The following is a 26790-nucleotide window of genomic DNA, read 5'->3' as shown; positions in this document are numbered from 1 at the left end:
GAGGTGTGCGCCCTCAGAAAGCGCGGGAAGCGGAGCCGCAGCCTGTAAGGTCCGGCAACTGCAGCAGCTTTGCGTAAGATAAACGATATCGCGGTCCTGAAGGGGAACACGCCTAGAATACAGGTTCAGCGGTTCACGTAGACCTCCCAGCAACCCGCAGCGCCACACTGCGCCGGCGCACTCCCCAGAGCTGGCGGGACCCGGCCGGCGAGGCTACTACGCTTGCGTCAGGCATGAAAAGCGGAAGCGGAAGGCTGGACGCCTCGGCGGGCACCTCAGCAACCAGTAGCCATGAGCGGCTTGGAGAAGCCAGGGCCTCGGCCTACAGCGAATTTGTGCGGCTGCGTGAAGCCGGCTCTGGAGACAGGTAACTTCCAAGAGACTGGCGGTGCCGCACTCCGGAGAGGCTTAGCTCCAGGCAGCTGACTTCATTGCCGAGAGGGGCGTGAAATGCAAGATCTAGAACTGACGTGCGTCATTCTCATACTTACGGCGAGGGCGTAGGTCACGTGCTGCGGCGATCACGTGATGTGTCTAGTCGCGCGGGATGACGTCATCTGGCTTGTTCCGCTTTGATAGAAGATTTGTCTGCCTACTCTTGGTTCAGTAGCTGAAGCAGCCCCTTGAAGCGTAGCGGTTTTTTCCGTACGGTGTTCTCCGTGCCATAGGAAATGGGAAGTGGTGTTAGGCGCGTTAGAAATCAGTAAATGCCATAGGAGAGAGGCATCCTGCCCTGTAAGAATGAGAGAGAAGGGGAAAAGTTTGGGGGGAGAAAATAGCTTTAAATTGGGCCTACAATTTGTTTCTCTTTACTCACACGTCTTCGCGGAGGAATATATTAGCTTTAGAAACTAGAAAGCAGTGTAAGTAAATTAAAATAGCCTGCCAGAGAAAGCCATTGTCAATATCTTGGTGTCTACCTTCCATTCTTGTTTCTTTGCATGCACTCTTGGAAAGTGAGGTACTATGCCACCCCACTGTTTAGTAACTCTAAAAGAATTTTTAAAAGATCTTAACGGGGCAATTCATGTTAATTTTAACGTTTTGTTTTATTATTAGTTTTTATAGAGGCAAGCTGTTTTATTATTAATTTTTGTAGAGGCAAGCTCTCACCATGTTGCCCAGGCTGGTCTCAAACTCTTGGGCTTAAGCAGCCCCCCTGCCTCAGCCTCCCTAAGTTTTGGGATTACAGGCATGAGCCACTGCAACTGGCCTAACTCATTGTTTTAGAGATGTGCTCTAATTTTTGTAACCAGCTTCTTGTTACTGAGCATTTAGGTTATTGCCAGTTTGCATTCTTTTCCTTTCTTTTTTTTTTTTTTTTTTGAGACAGAGTTTCGCTCTTGTTACCCAGGCTGGAGTGCAATGGCGCGATCTCAGCTCACCGCAACTCCGCCTCCTGGGTTCAGGCAATTCTCCTGCCTCAGCCTCCTGAGTAGCTGGGATTACAGGCACGCGCCACCATGCCCAGCTAATTTTTTTGTATTTTTAGTAGAGACGGGGTTTCACCATGTTGACCAGGATAGTCTCGATCTCTTGACCTTGTGATCCACCCGCCTCAGCCTCCCGAAGTCCTGGGATTACAGGCTTTAGCGACCGCGCCCGGCCCAGTTTGCATTATTCTAAAAGAAAGCTTTTGAAGCTGAAATCTTTGTGTACATTCTAAAGTTTGAACTTTGTTAAATTTCCTGGAAGTGTTATTACCTGGTGAAATGTGCTCAAAAAAAAAAAATTGTTGTACACTGCCAGATTACAAGTCTAATATTTTGACAGGAAGGAAAACGCAGAAGCCAGGGCTCAGAAGTCCACAGTATAGTTTTAGGGAGCTAGAATATCTAGAGTTTTGGATAGAACAGGGAGGTGGGAACCTTTGGATTCTGATTGTGAAGAACCTTGATGACCAGGCTAAGAAATACAAAGTCTGTTAACATGGAACATGTAGAGTTTGAAGAGTTTGAGTAACACAAGAAACTCTAGGAGTATTTTGAGAAGAGAAAGAACCTGCAGTGGGGAGAGAAAGCATAACAAGGGCAACTTAATAGTCCAGGCAGAAATTATTAGAGCAAGACGTGTAGACAAGCCTTATATACAAAACACCTCACCTTGATTACTTGCTGGCTTTTTACTTATTACCGTTAACACAGTTGTAATGTTTAGAAGAGGAAAAAGCCTAAGCAGGGACTTTAAAAAGCACTTCTTGGCTGGGTGCCTTCATTTTACTGGATGCTTACATATTTTGTTAGTACTCTTACAGCTTTCCAAAGTAGATATTATTATCCTTGTTTTACAGATGAGAAAACAGATTCAGAGAGATAAGCTGGCTTTGCCCATGGTCACACAGCTAGTGTAGTGGCCCTGAGTTGTTTTTATCCTTTCTCTATTCTGAAACCGGTCCTAATACTCCCTTGCTCCTTTGAGGAACCACTTCTCCCCATTTCCATGAGGTTCTTGTGCTCCTATTTGGCATACCTGTGCTTGTCTTTATCCCTGCAAAGGCACCTAGCTAGAATGGTTGATTTACTTCTTCTCTGTCAGTGTACTGGAAACCCTTGAGGATGAGAACCGGTTCTCATTTTTACCGCAGGCCCTTAGCACAGTGCGTACCAAATGATAGGTGTTTACTGTTCTTTTGGGTTTTTGTTGTTGTTTTGAGATAGTCAAGAGGAAGAAGACCAGAATTCCCCCGGGCAAATGGTCTCAGTTCACTGCTTCAAATAGCATTTATGTTTCATAGCATTATCCCCAGGAGGGCACAGAGAATATATAAATATGTCCCAGAAGAGTTCACACATACTAAGATATGGATAGTTGATATTTTGAAAGTGGTCCCAAACATTTTAGAGTAGCAGAGTTCGAGGAACTTTTACAAAGTAGCTCTTGAGTATACTTTCAGTTCATTGCTAATGCAGTTCATTGTCTTGCTTATGTTCTTAAGGAGATGCACAAAGAGGATAGAAATAAATCTAATTGGCAGCCACTTATATTTGTCATATCATATGTTTAATCTGTGAAAAACAGGCGTAGACTGATTCAGTGGAATGATAAATCAGCTATAATATAAATTTGTAGGTCCCAAATCAAAATGTCAAGGGCATCTTTGATCATGTTACTGCTGACAGGACATTTCCTATGATATTGAAGCATGGCGTGAGATTCTCCCCAACCATTAATTCCACTGTAGTGAGAGTTCTTGGTTTGTATCTTTTCTCTAAACTTAGCACAATGTCTGGCAATTGTAGACACTTGGAAAACAGTATTTCTTTTTTCTCTTTTCTTATACTGCTCTTTGTGGAGCGGGGCAAACTCATAGGCAGTATACCCAGAGTACCAGCCAGAAAATGTTTCTTGAACAAATGAAAACAAGAGAAGGATTTTGTGGTTAGGTTAGGAGTCTTTTTTGGACATTTATCTTCCAGACATATAGAAGATACACCAGGTCATTTGGCTTCAGTTTTTTTCATTTTTGAGATGTGTACTGTATCTGTTCCTTAGAAGCATGGATGAGGATCAAAAAAAAAAAAAATGCCTGTAAACATACTTCAACAAAAATTAAAGTTGTGAAAAGCACAGAGTATGCATGGATCTTAGACTCATATTGAGAGAGAAAAAGCAAGTCTGAGAAAACAACAGTTTGATACCAATTTTTATAGATCTTAAGACAAAAATCAATGAAATACTGTTTAGGCATGCATGTACATGTAATAAAATCATATTTAAAAAGGAAGTGAATGATAAAGACCAAATTCAGGGTTCTGTTTATCTCAGAGGGAAAAGAAGGATGTGAGATAAAACCTAAAAGGACGCAAGTTGGGCTGGGCGCAGTGACTCATGCCAGTAATCCCAGCACTTTGGGAGGCCGAGGTGGGCAGATCACAAGGTCAGGAATTCAAGACCAGCCTGACTAACATGGTGAAACCCCACCTCTACTAAAAATACAAAAATTAGTTGGACTTGGTGGCATATCCCTGTAATTCCAGTTATTCAGGAGGCTGAGGCAAGAGAATCGCCTGAATCCAGGAGGCAGAGGTTGTGGTGAGCAAGATTGTGCCACTGCAGTCCAGTCTGGGAAGCAGAGCAAGACTCCATCTCAAAAAAAAAAAAAAAAAAAAAGACACAAGTTGTTGGTGATGCTCTAGTTGTTGGGGTGGGTGGTGAGTACATGGGGTTTCATTATAATACGCTGTATAACTTGTATGTTGTATATAATATTTATGTGTGTCGAATAATATAGCTTCTAGAAGTGAAAAGTAATGAATGAATACTTGAGGGAGAGCCCCAGACCTATAGTTTTACTGCTTATGCTGGTAGGGTAGATTTAAAGAAGCAGGTAATAAAATAAAAGTCTGAAATGTCTTTATATTATCTCTCAGAATTGATAATGCTCTCATGAAATGTGAAAATAAAAAAGTTATCTATAAATTCAAAGTGGTAGTCATGGAGACCTTGGACTTTAAATTTATATTGATGGTGTCTAGCCTTTTTTTTTCTTTTGAAATATGTTATTACTTTAAAAAAAGTGTGTGTGTGTGTGTGTGTGTGTGTGTGTGTGCATGTGTGTGTGTGTGTTTTTGAGATGGAGTCTCGCTCACCTAGGCTGGAGTACAGTGGCACGATCTCTGCTCACTGCAACCTCCGCCTCCCAGGGTCAGGCGATTCTCTTACTTCAGTTTCCTGAGTAACTGGGACTCCAGGTGTGCACCACCAGGCCTGGCTAAGTTTTTAAAAATTTTTGTACTTTTAGTAGCCATGGGGTTTCACCATGTTGGCCAGGCTGGTCTTGAACTCCTGACCTCAAGTGACCTGCCACCCTAGCTTTCCAAAGTGCTGAGATTACAGGTGGGAGCCACTGTGTCTGGCCTAATTTGTGTGTGCGTGTGTGTGTGTGTGTGTGTGTGTGTGTGTGTATTTTTGTTTTAAAGACGGTGTTTCACCATGTTGGTCAGACTGGTCTTGAACTCCCGACCTCAGGTGATCCACCCACCTTGGCCTCCAAAGTGCTTGGATTACAGGCATGAGCCACCATGCCTGGCCTAATTTGTGGTTATTGAAAAAATTTCAAATATTTTAGAAATTACAAAGTTAATATAAAGGTAATTTAAAAATCTCACTACCCAAATTAACAACTGTTTTAAAAAAATTGGTGAATATTGGGCTGGTGTGGTGGCTTACACTTGTAATACCAGCACTTTGGGATGCCAAGGTAAGCAGCTTGCTTGAGGTCAGGAGTTTGAGACCAGCCTGGCCAAAAAGGTGAAACCCCTTCTATGCAAAAAATTAGCCGGGTGTGGTGGTGCACACCTATAAATCCCAGCTACTTGGAGACTGAGGCACGAGAGTTGCTTCAGCCTGGGAGGCAGAGATTACATTGAGCCAAGATCGTATGCCACTGCACTCCAGTGTGGGCAGCAGAGCAAGACTGTCTCAAAAAAGAACAAAAAACTGATACGTATCTTTCCAGATAGCTTTCCAGACATAGCTGTGCATATATAGGTAAATGTAAGTAGGTAAATATATAACAAATTCCCATAAGTGGGATTATGTTATACATATTATTTTACTTTTTGATTTCCATATTAATTTGTTTAGACTGACATAATCTTTTCTTCCATGCACCATGAATTTTTTGAGTACCTGCTCCCTTGCAGGCAATATACTAGACATTGAGAATGCAGCAATGAACAAGACAGAAAACTCCTGCCCATATGGAGCTTACATTCTAGAGGGGCAGCAGGCTACTGGACCAAGGCTAACTTGAAATCTACCCTGCCTCTAGATATTTTAGCGCTATGAGCTTATAAACTCCCTTTGTTTGTTTTCTTTTTTTTTTTTTTTTTTGAGACAGAGTTTTGCTCTTGTTACCCAGACTGGAGTGCAATGGCGCGATCTCGGCTCACCGCAACCTCCGCCTCCTGGGTTCAGGCAATTCTCCTGCCTCAGCTTCCTGAGTAGCTAGGATTACAGGCACGCGCCACCACACCCAGCTAATTTTTTGTATTTTTAGTAGAAACGGGGTTTCACCATGTTGACCAGGATGGTCTCGATCTCTCGACCTCGTGATCCACCCGCCTCGGCCTCCCAAAGTGCTGGGATTACAGGCTTGAGCCACCGCGCCCGGCCTAAACTCCCTTTATTTCTTAAATTAGTTTGTTTCATGTGTTCTGTTGCTTTCAATTGAAGAGTTCCTTACTTATGTACAACCAGTGTTTCTTTATTCACTATTCTCTGCCTTTGTTGTTGTTGTTAATTTTTAGCACACTCTAGAGGATTCTATGGTGGGACCGACCATTCTCTGCCTTTTATTTCATACTCCAGCCAATCAAAATAGCTTGTTCCCTGTGTATATTATGACATTTCTCATTTGCTTTTGTATACACTGTCTCCTCTATTAGAAATACCCTCATAGCTCTGGCCAGAGTCACATAACTTGGTTTCGGTAGCGTAGAATTTTAATTCTGGTCATAGTATGTATTATGAAAACGGCCCCCTCCTTTTATTCTTTCTTTCTTGGACTATTATTCTTTCTAGTATATCTAAAGGGATGTTACTGTGTACGTAGTGATGTATGTGTATATAATGATGAGAATACTTACATATTTTCATGAATACTATAAAAAATAATTTTTACAGTTGTACAACACCAAGATTTTAAAACTATGAAACCAATGCATTAGAGAAAACATGTTGTCTTACAATTTGGTTTGACATTTTGACTAATAATTTCTTACCTAATTTTCTCCTGTAGGGAATATTTTAACTGAGCCAATTGGCTACTTGGAATCCTGTTTCTCAGCCAAGAATGGCACTCCAAGACAGCCATCCGTTTGTAGCTATTCTCGAGCCTGTTTGAGGATTAGAAAGAGCATCTTTAATAATCCTGAACATTCCCTGATGGGCCTAGAACAGTTTTCTCATGTTTGGTAAGTTGTTTTACAGTTAGATGTAGGACTTGGGGCCAGAACTTGCCCCTGAATGAAGTACTCCAGTTGAAGGCAAGCTTGGAGTCTGCCATCCAGACCACTCTGATCTTTTTGTTTTGTTTTGTTTTTGAGATGGGTCTCACTCTGTCACCCAGGTTGGAGTGCAATATCAGCGCACTGCAACCTTTGCCTCTCAGCCTCAAGGTATCCTCCCACCTCAGCTTCCCGAGTAGCTGGGACCACAGGTATATGCCACCATGCCTGGCTAATTCTTTTTTGTATTTTTGGTAGAGATGGGGTTTTATCATGTTGCCCAGGCTGGAATCTTCATCTTTTGCATGGATTTTTTTTTTTTTTTTTTTTTGACAGGTGCAATAGTGAGAAGGGAAGAACAAAAAGTTCAATCTGTAGCTGACTGTGAACAATCAGTTGAGATAACTCACTGCCGTCAGACCAGCCTGTTCTATGGAACTTTGTCCTGTATTTGTGTATATGATTGTCTGTGTCATTTAGACATCCTCAGGGAAGCTTGGGATCCACTGAGGTGGCATGTTCTGTTTGCAGTTGATTCTAAGTGTGATGAACACCTGCTGAGTGGGAATGAGAGACCTCCTTGATTCTGCCCCTGGGTCATTATTCTATCCTCTAGACCAGGGGTCAGTAAACTGGCCCATTTTTGTAAGTTAGTTTTATGGGAACACAGTCACGCCCATTTGTTTCTGTATTGTTTGTGGCTGCTTTTGTGCTGCAGCAGTGGAGCTGAATAGTCTCTCCAGTGACTGGCTGGCCTGCAAATCATAAAATACTACTCTCTGACTTTTTACAGAAAAAAATGTGCAGATCCTGCTGTAGACTCACACAGAATTAAGTCTACTCCTGAAAGACAAGACACTGTAGAAATCTGGATGCCTTATGTGTTACCTTTATTAGGGCCTGTGTTACACTAGCATTGTTTGTTGTCATTTCAAATTCTGTCTGTGTTCATTCTTCTTCACCTCAACATCAGCAGTCTGCATCGGTCTATTTTTATTGGTAGAGAACTGAAAATTAAGTATTTATTCTGAAATAGTTTATTTTTCATGTTAGTTTGGGGCAAGAGTATATTAGAAGGAAAATGTGTGTTCTCACCCAGTTTGTATTATGATCCTGATTGAATTATAGGTTAAAGACATTGATGATGGAAAAAATGGGTTCAGAATTATATAAACAGATTTATCCTTATTGTTCCCATTTTTTCCCCTCCCAACCCCAGTCACTCATCAGAGATTATTACTGTTAACAGCATGGTGTAGATCCTGCCAGACATGTTAATGTTTTCTTTCTCAAATATACATAGAAACAAATACATACATACAGAGTAGGTATTTATTTTTTAAAAAGTATACTTCACTTAACAGGCTATACCATGGAGAGCTTTCGTGGCAGTAGATTTACCTTTTTTTTTTTTTTTTTTTTTTTTTGCTTTATTAGCTGTCTATTATTACAAAATATAGATGTACCATGCACACCCTTGTTAATGGAGGGCTATGTTGTTGTTATGATAATACCATGACAGACCTTCCCTTAGACACATTTTTGGCCACTTGTGCATTTTTATGAACAGGATATCAGAAGTAGATATGCTGGGCTAGAAGATAAGCATATTTAGAATTTTGGAGAACTACTTTGAAATTATCCTCTAAAATTAACCAATGTATACTTCAATAATATATTCAAATGATCTTTTTCCTACATTCTTCCCAACACAATATGTTAGCAGTTTTTTACGTTTTTGCCTGACAGTGAAAAAGTGTATTTTCATTTTTTAGTTTAATTTCTAAATTTAGAAATTTCTAAGTATTGGTAAAGCTTAACATCTTTTCTTGTGGTGCTTAGCTACTTACCATTTTTTTTTGTGAATTACCTATTCATATATTTGTGTTCTTTGCATAGTATCCTATTAGTAATTTGTAGGAACAATTTATGTACCACAGATATTAACCCATTGTCCATTATGTATGTAGCAAACGTTTTCTCTTAGGCTGACATTTTGTAATACATAAATGTAATGGTTTCATGAGTTCAAATCTGTTAGTCTTTCTTCATGGCTTCTTGGTTTTGTATGTTATTTAGGAAGGTCTGGTAATGCCAAATGAAAAAAAAAAAAGGAAGTTCTGATCAAGTTATTTAACATTTCTGAACTTCAATTTCCTCATCCCAAAAATGGGGGATAAATTATATTACTTAAGATTGTTAAAAAGATTGCATGAAACAAGTGTAAAAATGTTTTACCATACTACCTGGCAAACAGCAGACATTTAGTAAATTTTGTTTATTGGGTACTTGACAAAGGTCTCTTAAGTTCCTATTGTGTGCCAGTTGTTGTGTTGGGTGCAAAGAATGTGGAGATGAGATTCTGTCTTCCTTTAGGGAAGGGGGATGGTGTTATTTTCTTCCTACCAGATTGTAGTTTAATACCATTTAAAAGATGATTTCTGTTGATTTGTGGGAGATTGCATTTTTTTACCCCATCAGATCATTGCGATAAAATAACTTGTGCTCTTTTCTTATTCCATGGTTTGGTTTGTTTTCAATAGGATTTTGTTTGTTTTTCACAAGAATGGTCATTTGAGCTGTAAGGCAAAAGTGCAGCCTCCTAGGCTGAACGGTGCGAAGACTGGAGTTTTTTCCACAAGAAGCCCTCATCGCCCCAATGCAATAGGACTGACTCTGGCCAAGCTGGAAAAGGTAGAAGGTAACTATTTCATTTCTAGTTTTACCTTTTTCCTTACCCAGAAAAGTCTTATAAATAAACACAGCGTTCACCACTGGCTGTTTTTTCAGACGAGTACCAATGATTTTAACTCCTGAGAACCACAAGACATTGAAAAAGATACAGTGATTAAAAGAATGTTAGCATTGAAAAATGTTGAAATAAAGTCTCATGGGATGCTTAGAGTTTGTTTATATTATTACATATATCCCAAACTAGTAAATTATTTAGAAATAACACAAAGATTTCATAATCATTAAATTAGTAACCAAAGTTTCTCTTGACTTGGAATGCAATAAATACAAAATGATTTAAAATAATTTTTCAGTTTAACACAGAATAACTCATTGTACATGCACATATGAAAAACACATAGACTGGTGGTATATTACTCCTTCCTTATAGTCGTGGGGAAATAGACATCATGGATGCAGCACAGATGTTAACTGTACAATGTAGCAGGAGTCTGGGATGAATCACACTACAAGAACAAACATTGGTCAGATTATAGAAGTTTTAAACTAACTAGTTCTAACTGTGTGTTCATATATAACCTAGTTACACATGTATGGAAAGCATTCCATTTTTTAATCACTCCGACCTAATAGATGCATTTGTTAGAGAGGCAGAACATGAAATGGCAGGTCAATTAGGAGTCAGGAGACCATTCCAGGCTTCAGCCTACTGGTTGTGTAGTGGGCAAAGGAGAAGGACCTGTTTCCTCTGTGATTCAGCAGGATATTTTGAGACTCTTGTAAGACAAAAGTTCTAAAACTGCTTTCGCAGCTATTGGGCACTAGATAGATGAGAGCAGTTATTTTGCTTGTTCTTTCCCATAACTTGAACTCCCTTACTGGATTGTACTTAGCTAGGGGTTAGGTAGTTGTCCCAGAAAAATTCAGTACCTGATCCACCTTGAATTTTATCAATTTGTAATAGCTAACCAATTTGGGTAGCAAGTACTAGAATATTTTATGATTATTCATGTAACTCACACATATTTTCTAGCACTGAATATGTGTCAGGCATTGTCCTAGGTGCTGGAGTTATAGTGGTAAACAAATCAGATAAAAATAAAAATCCCTGCCCTCAAGAACTTAATGTTTCAATGGGGGATGTTAAGTCAGAATGGTTGAAAGGCAAACACAGTAGCACTGTAGACATTACTATACAAGCTTTATGGTAGCTAGTGTTTGTGCAGTGCTTTACGGTTAGTGTTCACATACCTTATCTCCCAGTGGCTCTGTGGCTTTGATAAAGTAGCAATCGCCGTCTCATAGATGAGGAAACTGGGGCTCTTTAATGTTAGAGAATCTGTCTAATAGCATCCAGCCAGGTGATTGTCTGACTAAATCTCTTGAACTCTTACGTATGCTACAGTGCCTTTCTTTTTCCTCCAGATATTGTTAGGCATAATTCATCATCTAGCAAATCTAGAATCATCTTTCCAGAGCTCCGGGCTCATTCATAATAAACATGTTTCAGAAATCAGGGTCCTGTATTAGTTATATTTTTCTTTTTTTTTTTTTTTTTTTTTTTTTTGAGACGGAGTTTCGCTCTTGTTGCCCAGGTTGGAGTGCAATGGCGCGATCTTGGCTCACCGCAACCTCCGCCTCCTGGGTTCAGGCAATTCTCCTGCCTCAGCCTCCTGAGTAGCTGGGATTACAGGCACACGCCACCATGCCCAGCTGATTTTTAGTATTTTTACTAGAGACGGGGTTTCACCATGTTGACCAGGATGGTCTCGATCTCTTGACCTCGTGATCCACCCGCCTCGGCCTCCCAAAGTGCTGGGATTACAAGCTTGAGCCACCGCGCCCGGCAGTTATATTTTTCTTAAATGGAGACGGAATCAAATGTGAGTGCATGCAGGTTTTCTGTTCTCATTTGGCTTATTTTCCAAGAGTCAGGTTAGTAGATGACTATTTGCAGCAGGAACTGGACAGTGTCTGTCCAATGGGATGACTGGAGTCTTGTTTTTAGTATTGGTAATGCTGACTTATGTGCTACGTAATTGTTTGAGTCTTCATGGATGTATTAGATTTCTATTGTTATGTAACAAATTACCACAAAGTCATCAGTTTAAACAACGCACATTTATTATGTGTTTGAAACATTATTATGTACCTGTGGGTCAGAAGGATAGGCACAGCTTAACTCAGTCATCTGCCTAGGGTCTCACTAGATTGCAGTTAAGTTGTCAACGGAGATGAGTTCTTATCTGGAGGCTTGACCATGGAAGCATCTGCTTCAGGGATATTCAGACTGTTGGCCACATTGATTTCCTTGCTATTATAGGACTGGGGGCCTCAGATTCTTGCTGTTTGTTGGCTGGAGGCTGCCCTCAGTTCCTAAAGGCTGTTTGCAGTTTCTTGCTACGTGGGCTCCCAGCATGCCTGCCTACTTCAGCAAACCCTCAAGGAGAGTCCCTCGAGTCAGTCTTCCAGTCAGCAGCAGTGCTCATGAAAAGCATAGTCACTGGAGGGACATCACACCTCTTTTGCCATATTCTGTTGGTCAGAAGCCAGTCACACTCAAGGGGAAGGATTATATAAGGGCATGAACTTCAGGAGTTAAAGGGTCACAGGACCACCTTTGGATCTGTTTGCCACAGTAGAAACCCTCATGGGTCCCACAGAGATACCTCGAGGACTACTATGTCTCTGGAACAGAAGCACCAGTGATACAAAGATGAGTTGGCCCCAGCCTGTGTTAAGGGACCTGCCTGCTGTCTAGGGACAAGGACTCTAAGCAGGTCACTGCCTGACCATGGGGAAAGGGCTCTAGCAGAGGTTTGTGCACAGGCTTTTCTATGGGGACTATAGCAATGAATGCTTTTGTCTGAAGCAGCCAGAAAGGCTTTGTAAAAGATGTGTGCTTTGAGGGCCTCAAAGAGCAAATAGGCGTTTGATAGGTAGAGAAGAGGATGGGCTTCCAGGTATAAAGAAGGATGTGTGTTGGTACCAGGTCTGTGTGAGAGAATTGTGAGTAAGCGCAGTGAGGCATAAGCAGACAGTGTTAGAGGATTCTGGGGTATGATTGTATTCTCTAAGTCAGGCATCCCCAAACTACAGCCTGCGGGCCGCATGCGGCCCCCTGAGGCCATTTATCCGGCCCCCCGCTGCACTTCAGGAAGGGGCACCTCTTTCATTGGTGGTCAGTGAGAGGAGCACAGTATGTGGCGGCCTTCCAACGGTCTGAGGGACAGTGAACTGGCCCGCTATGTAAAAAGTTTGGGGACACCTGCTCTAAGTGTTTGCACTGTTCTTCATTTTTCACGTTTTTATGTCATAGGTGGAACTATATACCTTTCTGGAATTGACATGATACATGGCACACCCATACTAGACATCAAGCCCTACATAGCTGAGTATGACTCACCACAAAATGTGATGGAGCCTTTAGCAGATTTTAATTTACAGAATAACCAACATAAACCAAAAACTGTGTCCCAGCCTGACAGCAAGACTGACAGCTCTGACCAGCGACAGCTCTCAGGGTGTGATGAGCCACAACCCCACCATGGCACTAAGGAGAAACCTAAATGTCCTGAAGACAGAACTTCAGAAGATAACTGCCTGACACACAGTGACACAGCACAAAGTCAGCAGGCATTCCCTATGCACAGGGAGATCACAGCGGATTTTGGTTTGGAATTAAGAAGTGATCAGAGTTCCAGTGTGACAGAAGAGGAAATTGGCCCATATTGCCCGGAGAAGAGCTTTTTAGAGGAAGGTACAAATAAGAAGCTAGAAAGAGTGGAAGGAGCAGCAGTCCTGCAAGGAAGCAGGGCGGAGACACAGCCCAGGGCTCCTCACTACCCTGCTGGAAGGGCTGATGGAGCTCCCCACAGTGTGGTTCCTGCCTGGGTGAGAGAGGCCCCTGTGGCCACTTTAGAAGTGCGGTTTACTCCTCATGCCGAGATGGACCTTGTGCACCTCAGTTCACAAGGTGAACCAGGTATCTTCAGTTTCTTCATTCTGAATGAGAGATGAACTTTTACTCTGAGATTTAGCCAAGTTTGGTATTTCTGAGGTCAGTTATATGGAGTGTTTTTCAGTAAGACTGGTTTTTAGGAAACAGGTATAAAATAATATTTTTGCAGCACCATCATATGATAACTTTTGTTGGACAACTGTGTGGTCAGCACATTTAGTTCCAGGTGGCTGCTGCCTCACAATGTGGCCCTTAACTTTCAGCCCCTTGTCTACTTGTTACAGTAGTTCTTAGAGTCTTCAAATATCATTCAGAAGCTAAATTGTGCTTGTTCTGTACTTAAGTACATGAAGTTTTCTCATTTGTTTTGCTGTCTGACTACAGAAATGTTACATTGTATTCTGACAGTCAGGTAGCCCATAGCTTAGCCTCTGGCAAAGACAACTCCAGGAGCATGGGAATTACCCCAAAAAAGTCTCACTGCTAGAGGCATGCATTTTCTTGCAGAAGAGAGGCCACAGAGCTCTTCTGTGGAGGCTGCTTACTTAAACAACATTCTTAATAAATGTTACCTGGTTTCACTAGCCCACAGCAGATCCCAAGCAGCAGCCTAGAATGAAGAGGTGTTAATATGTGGATACGATATCAGTAAAAAGTAACTAGTTGCAGGCCGGGCCTGGTGGCTCACTCATGTAATCCCAGCACTTTGGGAGGCTGAGGCGGGTGCATCACTTGAGGCCAAGAGTTGGAGACCAGCCTGGCCAATATGAGGAAACCCTATCTCTATTAAAAATACAATAAATTAGCCAGGTGTGGTGGCAGAAGCCTATAATCCCAGCTTCTTGAGAGGCTGAGGCAGGAGAATCACTTGAACTTGGGAGGCAGAGGTTATAGTGAGCCAAGTTGGTGCCACTGCACTCCAGCCTGGGTGACAGAGTGAGACTCCATCAAGAAGAAGCTGCTAGTTGCCAAGGAGATGTCAGATTGCAAAAAGCTGTTCTTTGTGTTACAACTCAGTAAAGAGCCAGTATAGCCGTATAAACAGGGAAGTTCATTTATTCATTCTACAGCTGTTTACTGAGCTTCATCTAGGTACCAGACATTGGACTAGGTTCATGGAGTACATCACTGAACAAAACAGATTTAAAAATCCTCTGCTCTCATGCACCTTGCATTCTAATGGGGAGGAGAGAGACAAACTAAAAGCATAATAAGCAATCAAGTTATTATACCAAATATACTCAACATTATATTATATTAGAAAGTGATAAGAGTCTTGGAAAAATTTAAAAGAGAATACAGCAGGATTGGGGTGTTACTATTTTTAATTTTTGAGACAGGGTCTCACTCTGTCACTGAGGCTGGAGTGCAGTGGCAAGAACATGGCTTACTGCAGCCTCAACCTCCTGGGCTCAAGCAGTTCTCCCACCTCAGTCTTCTGAGTAGCTGGAACTGTAGGGGTGCACCACCACACCTGGCTAATATTTTGATTTTTTTATAGAGACAGGGCCTCATTTTGTTGCGCAGGCTTGCCTTGAACTCTTGGGCTCAGGGGATCCTCTGTCTCAGCCTCCCAAAGTGCAGGAATTACAGGTGTGAGCCACTGCACCTAGCCTGTTGCAATTTTAAATAGGTGGTCCCAGTGGGCCTCACTGAGAAGACACATATGAGCAAAGGTCAAAGAGGTGAAGACATAAGCCAACCTGTCTACCGAAAGGACATGCTAGCCTGAGGGACAGCCAGCGCACAGCCTCAAGGTGGAAGATTCATGGCACATTTGAGGTCACGTGGCCAGAGTGGACTGAGGAGGGCTGAGTGGAAGGATATGAGGTCAAAAAAGTACTAGAAAAGGGACGAGGTCATCTAAGAGTTTTATAAGCCATTGTAAGGACTTGAGTTTTGCTCTTGAGAGGAGTGAAAGGCAGAGGGACTTGATGTCTGTATCCCCAGAGAACAGGAGACCATCTCTGGGTTCAGATCGCTACCTGGGTGATTTCTGGGTTGTCACACCTCAATGACATGCACAGGCAAGCTGGAATTCCTTATTGAGACAATAAAGACTTTCATTCCATATCCAGAAAATAAAGGCTTACACAATACTAGATTTTCCCCTGCTTTGCAAGCAGGGAGAGAATGAAGAGGCTAGTGGAGTATTTGGCTTTGATACTCCAACCTGAAGGAAGTTCTTCTGATGGGAAAAAAGAAGTCTAAAAGTTGGTGCTAGAGATACATGACATCTGACTCTGAGATTTCCCCATTTCTTCCTGTCAGAGCCTCAGCCAGCCCATACTGTTGCCTTTTGCAAAGGAAAAGCCACCACTTCCTCTGGATGGAGGCAGCCACCCGCCAGGGCCCAAGCACTGGTTTTAGCCCCAACATGCCAACCTCAGCAGGGTACCATATGCAGGGCACCCCCTGCACCTCTGGGTGTGGCAGACTTATGGTCACAAGAGGTGATGTCACTTGAGGGTTGTGCTTCTCATTCGTTCTTAAGCCTTTATTTATTTTATTATTATTATTATTTTTTGAGACAAAGTCTCCCTCTGTAGCCCAGGCTGGAGTGCAGTGGTGCAATCTCAGCTCACTGCAACCTCTGCCTCCCGAGTAGCTGGGACTACAGGCATGTGGCACCACACCCAGCTAATTTTTGTATTTTTAGTAGAAACAGGGTTTCACCGTGTTAGCCAGGATGGTCTCGATCTCCTGACCTTGCGATCCACCTGCCTTGGCCTCCCAAAGTGCTGTGATTACAAGCGTGAGCTACCGCACCCACCTAAGGCTTTACTTTTAAACAAAGCTTTTGATTTTAAAATTGATCTCTTTATTTTAAAAAGTTCTGTTAATGGAGATTATATCATCACTGTATACAGTTGATGGGAGGAGGATGATCGGTTGTAAAAGGATTTTGTGGTGGAACAAAACAGTCCTGCCTCCTGGACACTTTATACTTACCTCTTGTCCCATGGTTATTGTCGAATGCAACCCACTATGGAAGGTTCTCTTTTTCTAACTGCAGTGCAGTATGTGTCAGGTGTTTGAAATATGCCTTATTGATTTAAAAAGTGGTTCAAATGAGAAATTAGGCTGTGTAACTAGAAAGCAGGAACTGATCACAAACAGCAAAATGCAGAGCCGTTGCAGAAATAAGAAATGACTTCAGGAAGTTCTGAGTTTAGAAGAGGGTAAAGGTGTTGAAATGGGAGGAAGTTTGGTGCTAGAGTAAAGGTCTGGGCAGAGTGCTGTGGGCATTCTGAGAGGAGAATCCTGACTTGGGTCGGGGAGGGTGTGTGGGAGGAAATGGTACTTGAGCTTTGCTTGGCAGGATGAGTAGGCAGGGAATTGGGGGAAGGCACCCATGCCCGATGAACAGCCAAGCAGAGGCTGGAGCCTCTACCAGAAATGCCGTCACTGGAGAGTGTGATGAGCTCCTAATTTTTGAGTGGCCTTTGGAGCCATTTTCTATGAGCCATGCAGTAAAGGAAACTTACTGCCATATAATTGATTTTTTTGTTTGTTTGTTTGAGATGAGAGTCTTGCTCTGTTGCCCAGGCTGGAGTGCAGTGGTGCTATCTTGGCTCACTGCAACCTCCACGTCCCATGTTTAATTGATTTTTCTGCCTCAGCCTACAGAGTAGCTGGGATTGCAGGTGTGTGCTACCATGCCCAACTAATTTTTTTTTTTTTTTTAATTTTATTTTTAGTAGAGACGGGGTTTTACCATGTTGGTCAGGCTAGTCTTGAACTCCTGACCTCGTGATCTGCCTGCCTCAGCTTCCCAAAGTACTGGGATTACAGGTGTGAGCCACCATGCCCAGCCTATATTATTGATTTTTGACTAAAAATTGTACTTCATGGCTTTATTTACTCAACTTGCTTATTAAATATAGCCCACAGTGATTTTTGGCTGCTTATAGAAATCAAATCCACTCCAAAGGGATAAATATCCACCCCCACCACAGATGATATTTTGAGTCGGGGCAGCGTTTTTAAAGGCTATACCTTCCTGGAAGGGGCTGGCCTTCATCTGGATGTATGTGATGTGAAAAACTAGGTTGCAGTTACTTTTTAAATTTATGTTTCATACATACTGTATTTTAAAAAATTAAAATACATTAAAAATCCTACAAACATAGGAAGTTTTGCTGTTCTTTAGGGACACAGATGTGAGAGAGTCCCAAAACAAAGGGACGTTACTGGTAACTGTGAAGCTATGACACCAGCTTTCTGGTGCAGCCTCTCTTGCCTGTAGCTGGTGTTCTGGGAGTGTGTGGGTTCTCTTTCTTGTGACTTTCTGAGGATGCTGGGACTGCCATGAATTTCCTTGTCTCTGTTCTGAGAAGAAAATGACAAGGAATGAAAGTTACACTGAGTATAGAAAAGTGACATTTTGGATGTCAGGAAAGTGTCATTTTGGTTGACAGAAAATGAAAGCTCACCTCTTCTAGTTAGGAGACTAAGGAAAAATGCTACCATGATTTTTCTGTTCAGTAGAACGAAAGTTTGGGGGTGTATAAGTTAAGCCTAATGACAATAAAGACCTCTTAAAGGTGACGGTCTCTGTAATGATCACATCAGTTTCCAAACCCTGTTCATGTTAATCGATCTTTAAGGAACCAACCAAATTCCATACTGAAGTTTGTTGTTGTGAAATTTAACCTGCATGATACTGCTCATTGTGTTCTTTTCATTGCAGATGTTGGTCAGGCATCATTTAAATATTTTCAGTCAGCCCGGGAAGCAAAGCGTGCCATCGAGGCTGTGCTGTCAGCGGACCCTCGGTCTGTGTACCGCCGGAAGCTTTGCCAGGACCGCCTTTTCTACTTTACCGTAGACATAGCGCATGTCACTTGCTGGTTTGGTGATGGCTTTGCAGAGGTTCTGAAGATCAAGCCAGCTTGTGAGCCTGTTTATATGACTGAGCCTGTGGAGTTCTTGGTGCCTCTAGGGTCTTAAGGAGCCTCTGTCATGTCTTTAAGATAGCATCATTGATCTTTGGTTCTGGCTTTTGGATTTTCTGAAGAAGCTAATGTACCAAGAAGTAACACTTTGTGATCTCACTGCTTTCATTGATTTGGGCTGTTTAAAATGTTTATTTGAAAAATGCATACTTTAATAAACTTAACTAAGAGATAGAAAATACAGAGAAATCACCAAATGCTTTTTGATCTGTTGATATTAAAGAATCCAAAGGTGATGCTATGTTGAAAATTTCTGAAAGAAGCTCTTCTTGGTGCATTTGATAAAATTAGACAAAGGTCATTCCAGCAGAAACTTTGTAGTTGAGGGGATCTGTTCAACAATTCATATTGGTTTTCCTGTGTGTCTGGAAAAGCCTGACCTTTCTATTTTATTCCAACTCAAACCTGTATCTTAGGAAACTGACAAATCAAAAACAAGTAGTTAAGAGATAGTTTTTGAGATTAAACTTCTATATTTCAGAGACTTTGTGACATACACACATATGTATATGTATGCATACTTAATACTGATTCTAAAATAGAGACTCTCTGAGATTTCTTTGGCTGTCTTTGTATCAGAAAAGGAAACTACCCCCAGAAGTTCAAGAAAATAATTACTGTTTTTTAATATACTCATTCTGTAACTATTTATTGAGAACCTACTATGGACTAGGTTTTTGTGATAAAATGAGATGAACAAGATGTAGTTCTTGTTGCAAGTCATGGTTAGGGGAAGAAGTAAGACATAAACAAATTACTGTATTACAGTGTGAGAAATACAGTAATTATATGTGGTTCCTCTGTAGTACCACATAGGAAGCAGTTGTAAGAATGTATTGCCTATAGGTGATTTTAATGATGTGATCCCAGATAACTGAGGATTTATGATCAACATAACCAAATTAGACACCTGTCAACATGATACATGCTTTCCTAATCATGATTGTAAATCTTAATAGCTGATTGAAATGAGCTGATTGGAATAGTCTTGAATAGTTTTGAAATGAGCCCTACTGCCTGTGGATACTTGCGCAGAGTCATTTATGGCTGATGACACTACTCCTAAACCAAACTGGTCTGTAGTTGCCTTTAATGTTTACTTAGAACTTCTTGGGGAAGTATCTTTAATTTGATTTTTTTTAAAAAGATGTGGGTCTCTTGCGCCCAGACTGGAATGCAGTGGCCTGATCATAGCTCACTGCAGCCTTAACCTCCCAGGCTCAAGGGATCCTCCCACCTCAGCTTCCTGAGTAGCTGAGCCTACAGGCTCATGCCATCAGCCCCACTATTTTTAAATTTTTTTGTAGAGACAAGGGTCTTGCCTTGTTACCCAGGCTGGTCTTGAACTCCTGGCATCAAGCAACTCTCCCTCCTCAGCCTCCTAAAGTGTTGGGATTACAGGCATGAGCCACTCTGCCTGGGCTAATTTGATTTTTTTTTAAAGCTTTTGATTTTGAAATCATCATAAGTTCACAGGAAATTGCATAAAGTAGAGGTCCCATTTACTCTTCACCCAGCTTTTCATTTAACTTCTTCCAGTGGTTCCATCTTACATAACTATAGTAAATGCTAAAGATAGGAAGTTGACACTGGTACAGCCTATACTTTAGTTTGATTTTGTTCTCTTTTCTTTTGAAAAGTTGTTTTGAAGCTAAATCAGGGCTTGAAGCACAAAATGTTGTTTAATATGTTAACAATGACTCTGGGGGATAGTAACCAACCACCAGCCTGATAACAAGAGGAGTATTAAGTTGTTTGGGGTTTTATTATACAGTCTCAGGATTTTAGAGGTAAGCAGGATTTTAGGCCAGGTGTGGTGGCTCATGCCTGTAATCAGCACTTTGGGAGACTGAGGCAGGTGGATCATTTGAGGTCAGGAGTTTGTGATCAGCCTGGACAACATGGTGAAACCCCGCCTCTACTTAAAAAACAAAAATCAGCTGAATGGTAATGGCATGCACCTGTAATCCCTACTCTGGAGGCTGAGGCAGGAGAATTGCTTGAACCCGGGAGGCAGAGGTTGCAGTGAGCTGAGATAGTGCCACTGCACTTCAATCTGGGGGACAGAGTGAGACCCTGTCTCAAAAAAATAGGAAGGGTGTTAAATATAATCCGGCTCAGTCTTCTTCCAGTTCCTGAGTCTCTTCAATGTTGCCAGTATTTGGCCTCTCCAGGCCCTGCCTGAACACCCTCAGAGATGAGGTATTCACCCCTGACCTGTGCAGCTTGTTCTTCGTGGGCAATGCTCATTATTAAAATGTTCTTTCTGAACATGAGCTCCACTCTGTGTCTGACAGCTCTGCCCACTAGTGATGCCACACAGTGAGGCTGGTTGACCTCCCAAGTTAGCCTGTCAGGCCACCCCTTGGTCTTCCCTAGGCTGAGCACCCCCATTTTCTTCAGCTGTTTCTTATAACGTGATCTGAAGACTCTTCCGACCCCTAGTCCTTCTTGAGTCCCCATATGAGCATTTTTCTCTGTGGGTGCAAATTTAAGTGTCCTTTGTGAGGAAATGTACATCTCTAGTTGGTGAACTTCCATCCCTTAGAAGGATAAATAGAAGCAAAGGTTAAAAACAAGCTGTTTATGTCTTGGAAACTTTTTATTTATCCATCCAAGCTTTTTTTCTTTGAAAGCCTTTGAAAGGCCGGGCGCGGTGGCTCAAGCCTGTAATCCCAGCACTTTGGGAGGCCGAGGCGGGTGGATCACGAGATCGAGAGATCGAGACCATCCTGGTCAACGTGGTGAAACCCCGTCTCTACTAAAAATACAAAAAAATTAGCTGGGCATGGTGGCGCGTGCCTGTAATCCCAGCTACTCAGGAGGCTGAGGCAGGAGAATTGCTTGAACCCAGAAGGCGGAGGTTGCAGTGAGCCGAGATGGCGCCATTGCACTCCAGCCTGGGTAACAAGAGCGACACTCTGTCTCAAAAAAAAAAAAAGAAAGAAAGATTTCTGGCCGGGCGCGGTGGCTCAAGCCTGTAATCCCAGCACTTTGGGAGGCCAAGGCGGGTGGATCACGAGGTCAAGAGATCGAGACCATCCTGATCAACACGGTGAAACCCCGTCTCTACTAAAAATACAAAAAATTAGCTGGGCATGGTGGTGTGTGCCTGTAATCCCATCTACTTAGGAGGCTGAGGCAGGAGAATTGCCTGAACCCAGGAGGCGGAGGTTGCGGTGAGCCGAGATCGTGCCATTGCACTCCAGCCTGGGTAACAAGAGCGAAACTCCGTCTCAAAAAAAAAAAAAAAAAAAGAAAGAAAATTTGGCCGGGTGCGGTGGCTCAAGCCTGTAATCCCAGCACTTTGGGAGGCCAAGGCGGGTGGATCACGAGGTCGAGAGATCGAGACCATCCTGGTCAACGTGGTGAAACCCCGTCTCTACTAAAAATACAAAAAACTAGCTGGGCATGGTGGTGCGTGCCTGTAATCCCAGCTACTCAGGAGGCTGAGGCAGGAGAATTGCCTGAACCCAGGAGGCAGAGGTTGCGGTGAGCCGAGATCGCCCCATTGCACTCCAGCCTGGGTAACGAGAGCGAAACTCCATCTCAAAAAAAAAAAAAAAAAAAAAAGCCTTTGAAAGCAAGCCACCATCCAAGCTTATTTCCACTAACCTAGAGAATTAAATATACCTGATTTGTAGCACAAAATAAATACAAGGTAAAAGTTCTCTCCAACCTTCCATCAAGTGGTTTACAAACTGTCATTGATTTTATGTCTGGAATGAAGTTGTTTTGGTGCATGTGTGCATACACATGCACACACACGGATATACACTAATCCTAAAAATGAGATGGAGATGAGCTGCAAGAAAACTCAAAAGTGCCGTAAGTATAACTATCAAAAATAGTGTTACAGCTTTAGAGTCCTTTTGTGTTCTGTTTGTATCAAAATCACATTTAGGAGGTTCTTTATAGGTGGGAGGGGAATACGTCAAGAGGAAGAGGTTGCTTGATTCTTAGTCCCTTAGATTATGAAGGCTCTCTGGCCAGAGTTTTGGAAAACGGATTATGTCAACAAGTAAACTTACGGTTTCAGGACTGCCTTAGAAACTTTTTCAAAAGAAGAAAGGAAAGTTCTCTACTAGGCATTAATGGCACCCTCCTTAATTTTTAGCCTTTGCCTTTTGATTCCTGTAGGGGGAGCCCTTGATAGCGGGTTTTTCCACCTTCGACACTGGCTTGGAGGAAAACTCCAGGAGTTCAAGCTGTTTAGGTAATCTTGGCATTTGGCCCATCTGCCCCAGCTTTGAAGGACAGTAACTTGTACAAGCAATGCTGTCTGATGCTTGTCAGTCACATGTGAGAAGAGATTAGGAAGATGAGTGGCATGTATTGATTTTTTAAAAACTGTAAGCTTGGCTTCAAGGGTGGGATTGATTATGTGGATCTTTGCACAACCAGGTACGCTCGTTAGCTAAGCCCATGAACACACACGAACAAGGCACTGACTGTGCTTCCGTGTGACTTTTTTCTTGGAAAGAAGAAAATGAAGTTGACGTGAATCCATCTCCTATTGGTGGGGTTTTTAAAATGCTACGGTCCCAGAGATAGCAGGGGAAGACTCAGTAAAAGTGAAAGTCTGCATCACTGAACTTCTACCATGTCCTTGTAACTGGGCTATGCACTTTTTGTACATTGGTTGAAGGTAAAGTAATGTGCTCAACTGTCAGCTGGTCAACCACACAGCTAGGATTCCAACCCAGCAGCCTGGCCCAAGTCCACTTTCTTCTCAGCCTGGCTCTGCCACCTTCTTCAGTACACAAGTGAGTGCTTAGCAAACCATGCTGGTTTATTGGAAGGTCAGCAGTTCCATATGCTTCAATACAGGACACTTTGGCAGAGTGAAGTCATGGAAATCCAATCATTCGTGAAGAATGCACAGAGAAATGGAGCAGAAACACCCATTTCCACAGGATCTGCATGGACCCTCCTGGGTAGCAGGATGGGAAATATGAACAGCACCAGGCTTGGCCTCAGAACTTCAAGCACTTGCTGCCCTACCATGGGCTAGCTCATGACCTCAGGCAAGCTGCTGCACCCTGCCTCCAGATCTGTGACCTTACAGAGTTGTTGCAAGGATGCTTGGGAAAGTGTCTTTGGAACTCTTCAATAGCCTATAAACCTAGGTAATATTTTTATTGTGCTTCTCTTCATTGATAGCCTTTCTCTACCACTCTACTCTGGCTTACCTGGCTAGATAAACCGAGTTCAAGGGGATCTAAGGGGTCCCTAAAATTCAATGGATGGATGGTTTGGTTTTGGTTTTGGGTTTTGGTTTTTGAGGCAGTCTTGCTCTCTTGCCCAGGCTGGAGTGTAGTAGTGCAATCATGGCTCACTGCAGCCCTGTCCTCCTGGGCTCAAGTGATCCTCCTGCTTCAGCCTCCTGAGTAACTGGAACCGCAGGTGCTTGCCACCATGCCCGACTATTTGTTTGTTTGTTTTTGGAGACAGCCTCTCTCTGTTGCTGAGGCTGGCATCCAGTGGTGCAGTCATAGTTCACTACAACTTCTGCCCCTAGGCCCAAACCATCTTCTGACCTCAGCCTCTTGAGTAGCTGGGACTACAGGCACATACCACCATGCCTGGCTAGTTTTTGTATTTTTGGTAGAGACAGGGTTTCACCATGTTGCCCAGGCCAGTCTTGAACTCCTGACCTCAAGTGGTCTGCCTGCTTTGGCTTCCCAAAGTGCTGGGATTACAGGCATGAGCCACTGTGCCCGACCTGTCTTTTTAATTATAGAAATTTTTTTTAAGGTTAGGCTTGAGAGGCTAAGGTGGGAGGATTGTTTGAGCTAAGAAGATGGAGATTGCAGTGAGCTGAGTTTGTGCCACTGCACTCCAGGCTGGGTGACAGCCAAATTCTGTCTCAGAAAAAAGAAAAATTTAAAAGGACTATTTTTTTAAATGACTGTTTTTATCAAGCAATATGATGTTTTGCTAAGGGAAATATCACAAAGTACTCCTCCCTGAAGGATTCAGTTATGCCACAAAACATCTTCCCCCTCTCATCTGGGTTTCTTTTCTGGGATTACATGTGGATACCATAAACCACCTTCACCACCCAGGCAGGCAGCCACCAGCTCAGTGCCTTCCTTACAGGTTTTTTTTGTTCGTTTTTGTTTTTAGTGCCCTTTCTCTTCCACCTTCTTTCCCAGGTATTGCAGGAAAATCTCTGCATTTCATTTATAGAAAATACAATTATGGTGTGAGGTTATTAAAGCAAGCCCTACCTCCCTGATGGAGAAGAGGCAGGTCATAAGTTTTAAAGCTCAATTAAATGTATAATAGGGATGTTTATATTGTTAAAAATAAGTTTCCTGGCTGGGCACAGCAGCTTGTGCTTGCAATCCTAGCACTTTGGGTGGCTGAGGGTGGGCAGATTGCTTGAGTCCAGGAGTTTGGGACCAGTCTGAGTAATGTGGCAAAAGCCCGTCTCTTAAAAAAAAAAAAAATTGGGGGGTATAGGGGTATATAAGTATATATACAAATGTAAACACAAAATTTTAAATACAAAATTAAACACAAAATTTAAAAATTAATGGGGCATGGTAGCTCATGCCTGTGGTCCCAGCTACTCAGGGGGTCAGGGGCCTGAGGTGGGAGGATCACCTGAGCCCAGGAAGTCAAGGGTACAGTGAGCCGAGATCATCCCACAGCACTTCAGCCTGGGTGACAGAGAAAGACCCTATCTCAGACAAAAACAAAAGATTTAGTTTCCTTATCTAGATAAGTCATAAAATGACTCTCCAGCATTTACCCTATTCTTATCCTTTCTGCCCTTTCTCTGCCTTTGTAGGTTCCAGCAGATGCAATTCACAGAATATTCAAGTTTAGGCCAGTGCACATGGCTATGAACAGCAAGCAGAAGAACCTTTTCAATGCCTGCAGTGCAAAAACTCAGTGAGTTATTTTTCAGTGAAGGGGGGCACTTGGCATATGAACTCACACCACAGGAGTCACCTTGAAGTTAATATGTGTTTACGTTGTGTTGACAAAAAGGGTAGGAAGCCAAGCGTGCTGGTGTGTGCCTGTAGTCCCAGCTACTAAGAAGGCTGAGGCAAGAGGATTGCTTGAGCCCAGGAGTTCAAGGCTGCAGTGAGCTATGATCCTGCCACTGTCCTCCAGTCTGGGCAACAGAGCAAGACCGACCCCGTATCTAAAAAAATAAATAAATACAAAATTTAAAAGTAGGATTGGATGTAATACAATGTTATCTTCTGCGTCTTAGATAGCTTGAAAATTCTGAGATTCTTCACTAATATATCTAATTCTTCATTCAACTCAAGATATATAAAACACTTAAATTCCATGTTAACTTCTGTTTTTTTTTTTTTTTTGAGATGGAGTTTCGCTCTTGTTACCCAGGCTGGAGTGCAATGGGGCGATCTCGGCTCACTGCAACCTCTGCCTCCTGGGTTCAGGCAATTCTCCTGCCTCAGCCTCCTGAGTAGCTGGGATTACAAGCACGCGCCACCGTGCCCAGCTAATTTTTTGTATTTTTTTTAGTAGAGACGGGGTTTCACCATGTTGGCCAGGATGGTCTCGATCTCGACCTTGTGATCCACCCGCCTCGGCCTCCCAAAGTGCTGGGATTACAGGCTTGAACCACCGCGCCTGGCCTAACTTTTGTTTTTAAAAGTTATCCACATGCTAAACACTGAAAAACTACATAATAATTCTTCATGTTAGTATAGACTTTACAGTTTACAGTGTAATTTAAAATATATTATCTTATTTGGTGTCTCAGTAACATGGATTAATCGTGCTTCTGGGAGCTAAGCTGCGGGCCTAACCAGCATTTAGAAGAGGAGTCAGCAAATGATAGTCCAAGGGCCAAATCTGGCCCACAGCCTGTTTTGGTACTACCTGAGAGCTAAGATTGGTTTTTACATTTTTAAAGGATTGTAAACAAAACAAAACAAAAACAAACCCAGAGAACACATGACGGAGACTGGTGGACAAAGCCGAACATACTCACAATCTGGCCCTTTACAGAAAAACCCCTGACCCCGGTTCTTGATTTAGAATATTATTTCTCTGAAACTGGTTTTAAGTTCCAGAAAAGTTATTTACAAGTTAAGTTTTTGGGGTATCACATGCTTCTAAGTCAGAGACTGTATTTTTAAAGGATTTATTTATGTAGCCATGTGAGAAAACGTATGAATAGGTTATAAATGACAAGTATGTATTACAATATTTCATTCATATGTGTAAAATGAGGAGG

The 26790-nt window shown here is 42.4% G+C and overlaps 1 protein-coding gene across 3 annotated transcripts; it reads left to right on the top strand.

Moving 5' to 3' along the window:
• Window positions 1-212: 212 nt before the first annotated feature.
• TRMO (tRNA methyltransferase O) lies at window positions 213-22244 on the top strand. Of its 3 annotated transcripts, none has more exons than XM_010350805.3 (5): window positions 224-367; window positions 6743-6917; window positions 9494-9651; window positions 12964-13629; window positions 18299-22244. In XM_010350805.3, the coding sequence occupies exons 1-5, from the start codon at window positions 292-294 to the stop codon at window positions 18556-18558; spliced, it is 1335 nt and encodes a 444-aa protein (XP_010349107.2). In that variant the 5' UTR covers window positions 224-291; the 3' UTR covers window positions 18559-22244. The 3 variants fall into 3 exon arrangements, with proteins under 3 accessions (XP_074251181.1, XP_010349107.2, XP_074251182.1); XM_074395081.1 differs by lacking the exon at window positions 224-367 and adding an exon at window positions 389-470; XM_074395080.1 differs by lacking the exon at window positions 6743-6917 and having other exon boundaries at window positions 213-367.
• Window positions 22245-26790: the final 4546 nt, after the last annotated feature.

Source organism: Saimiri boliviensis, chromosome 2 (genome assembly GCF_048565385.1).
Source record: "Saimiri boliviensis isolate mSaiBol1 chromosome 2, mSaiBol1.pri, whole genome shotgun sequence".
NCBI classification, from domain to species: domain Eukaryota; kingdom Metazoa; phylum Chordata; class Mammalia; order Primates; family Cebidae; genus Saimiri; species Saimiri boliviensis.
This window is presented reverse-complemented; position numbering and strand designations above follow the sequence as displayed.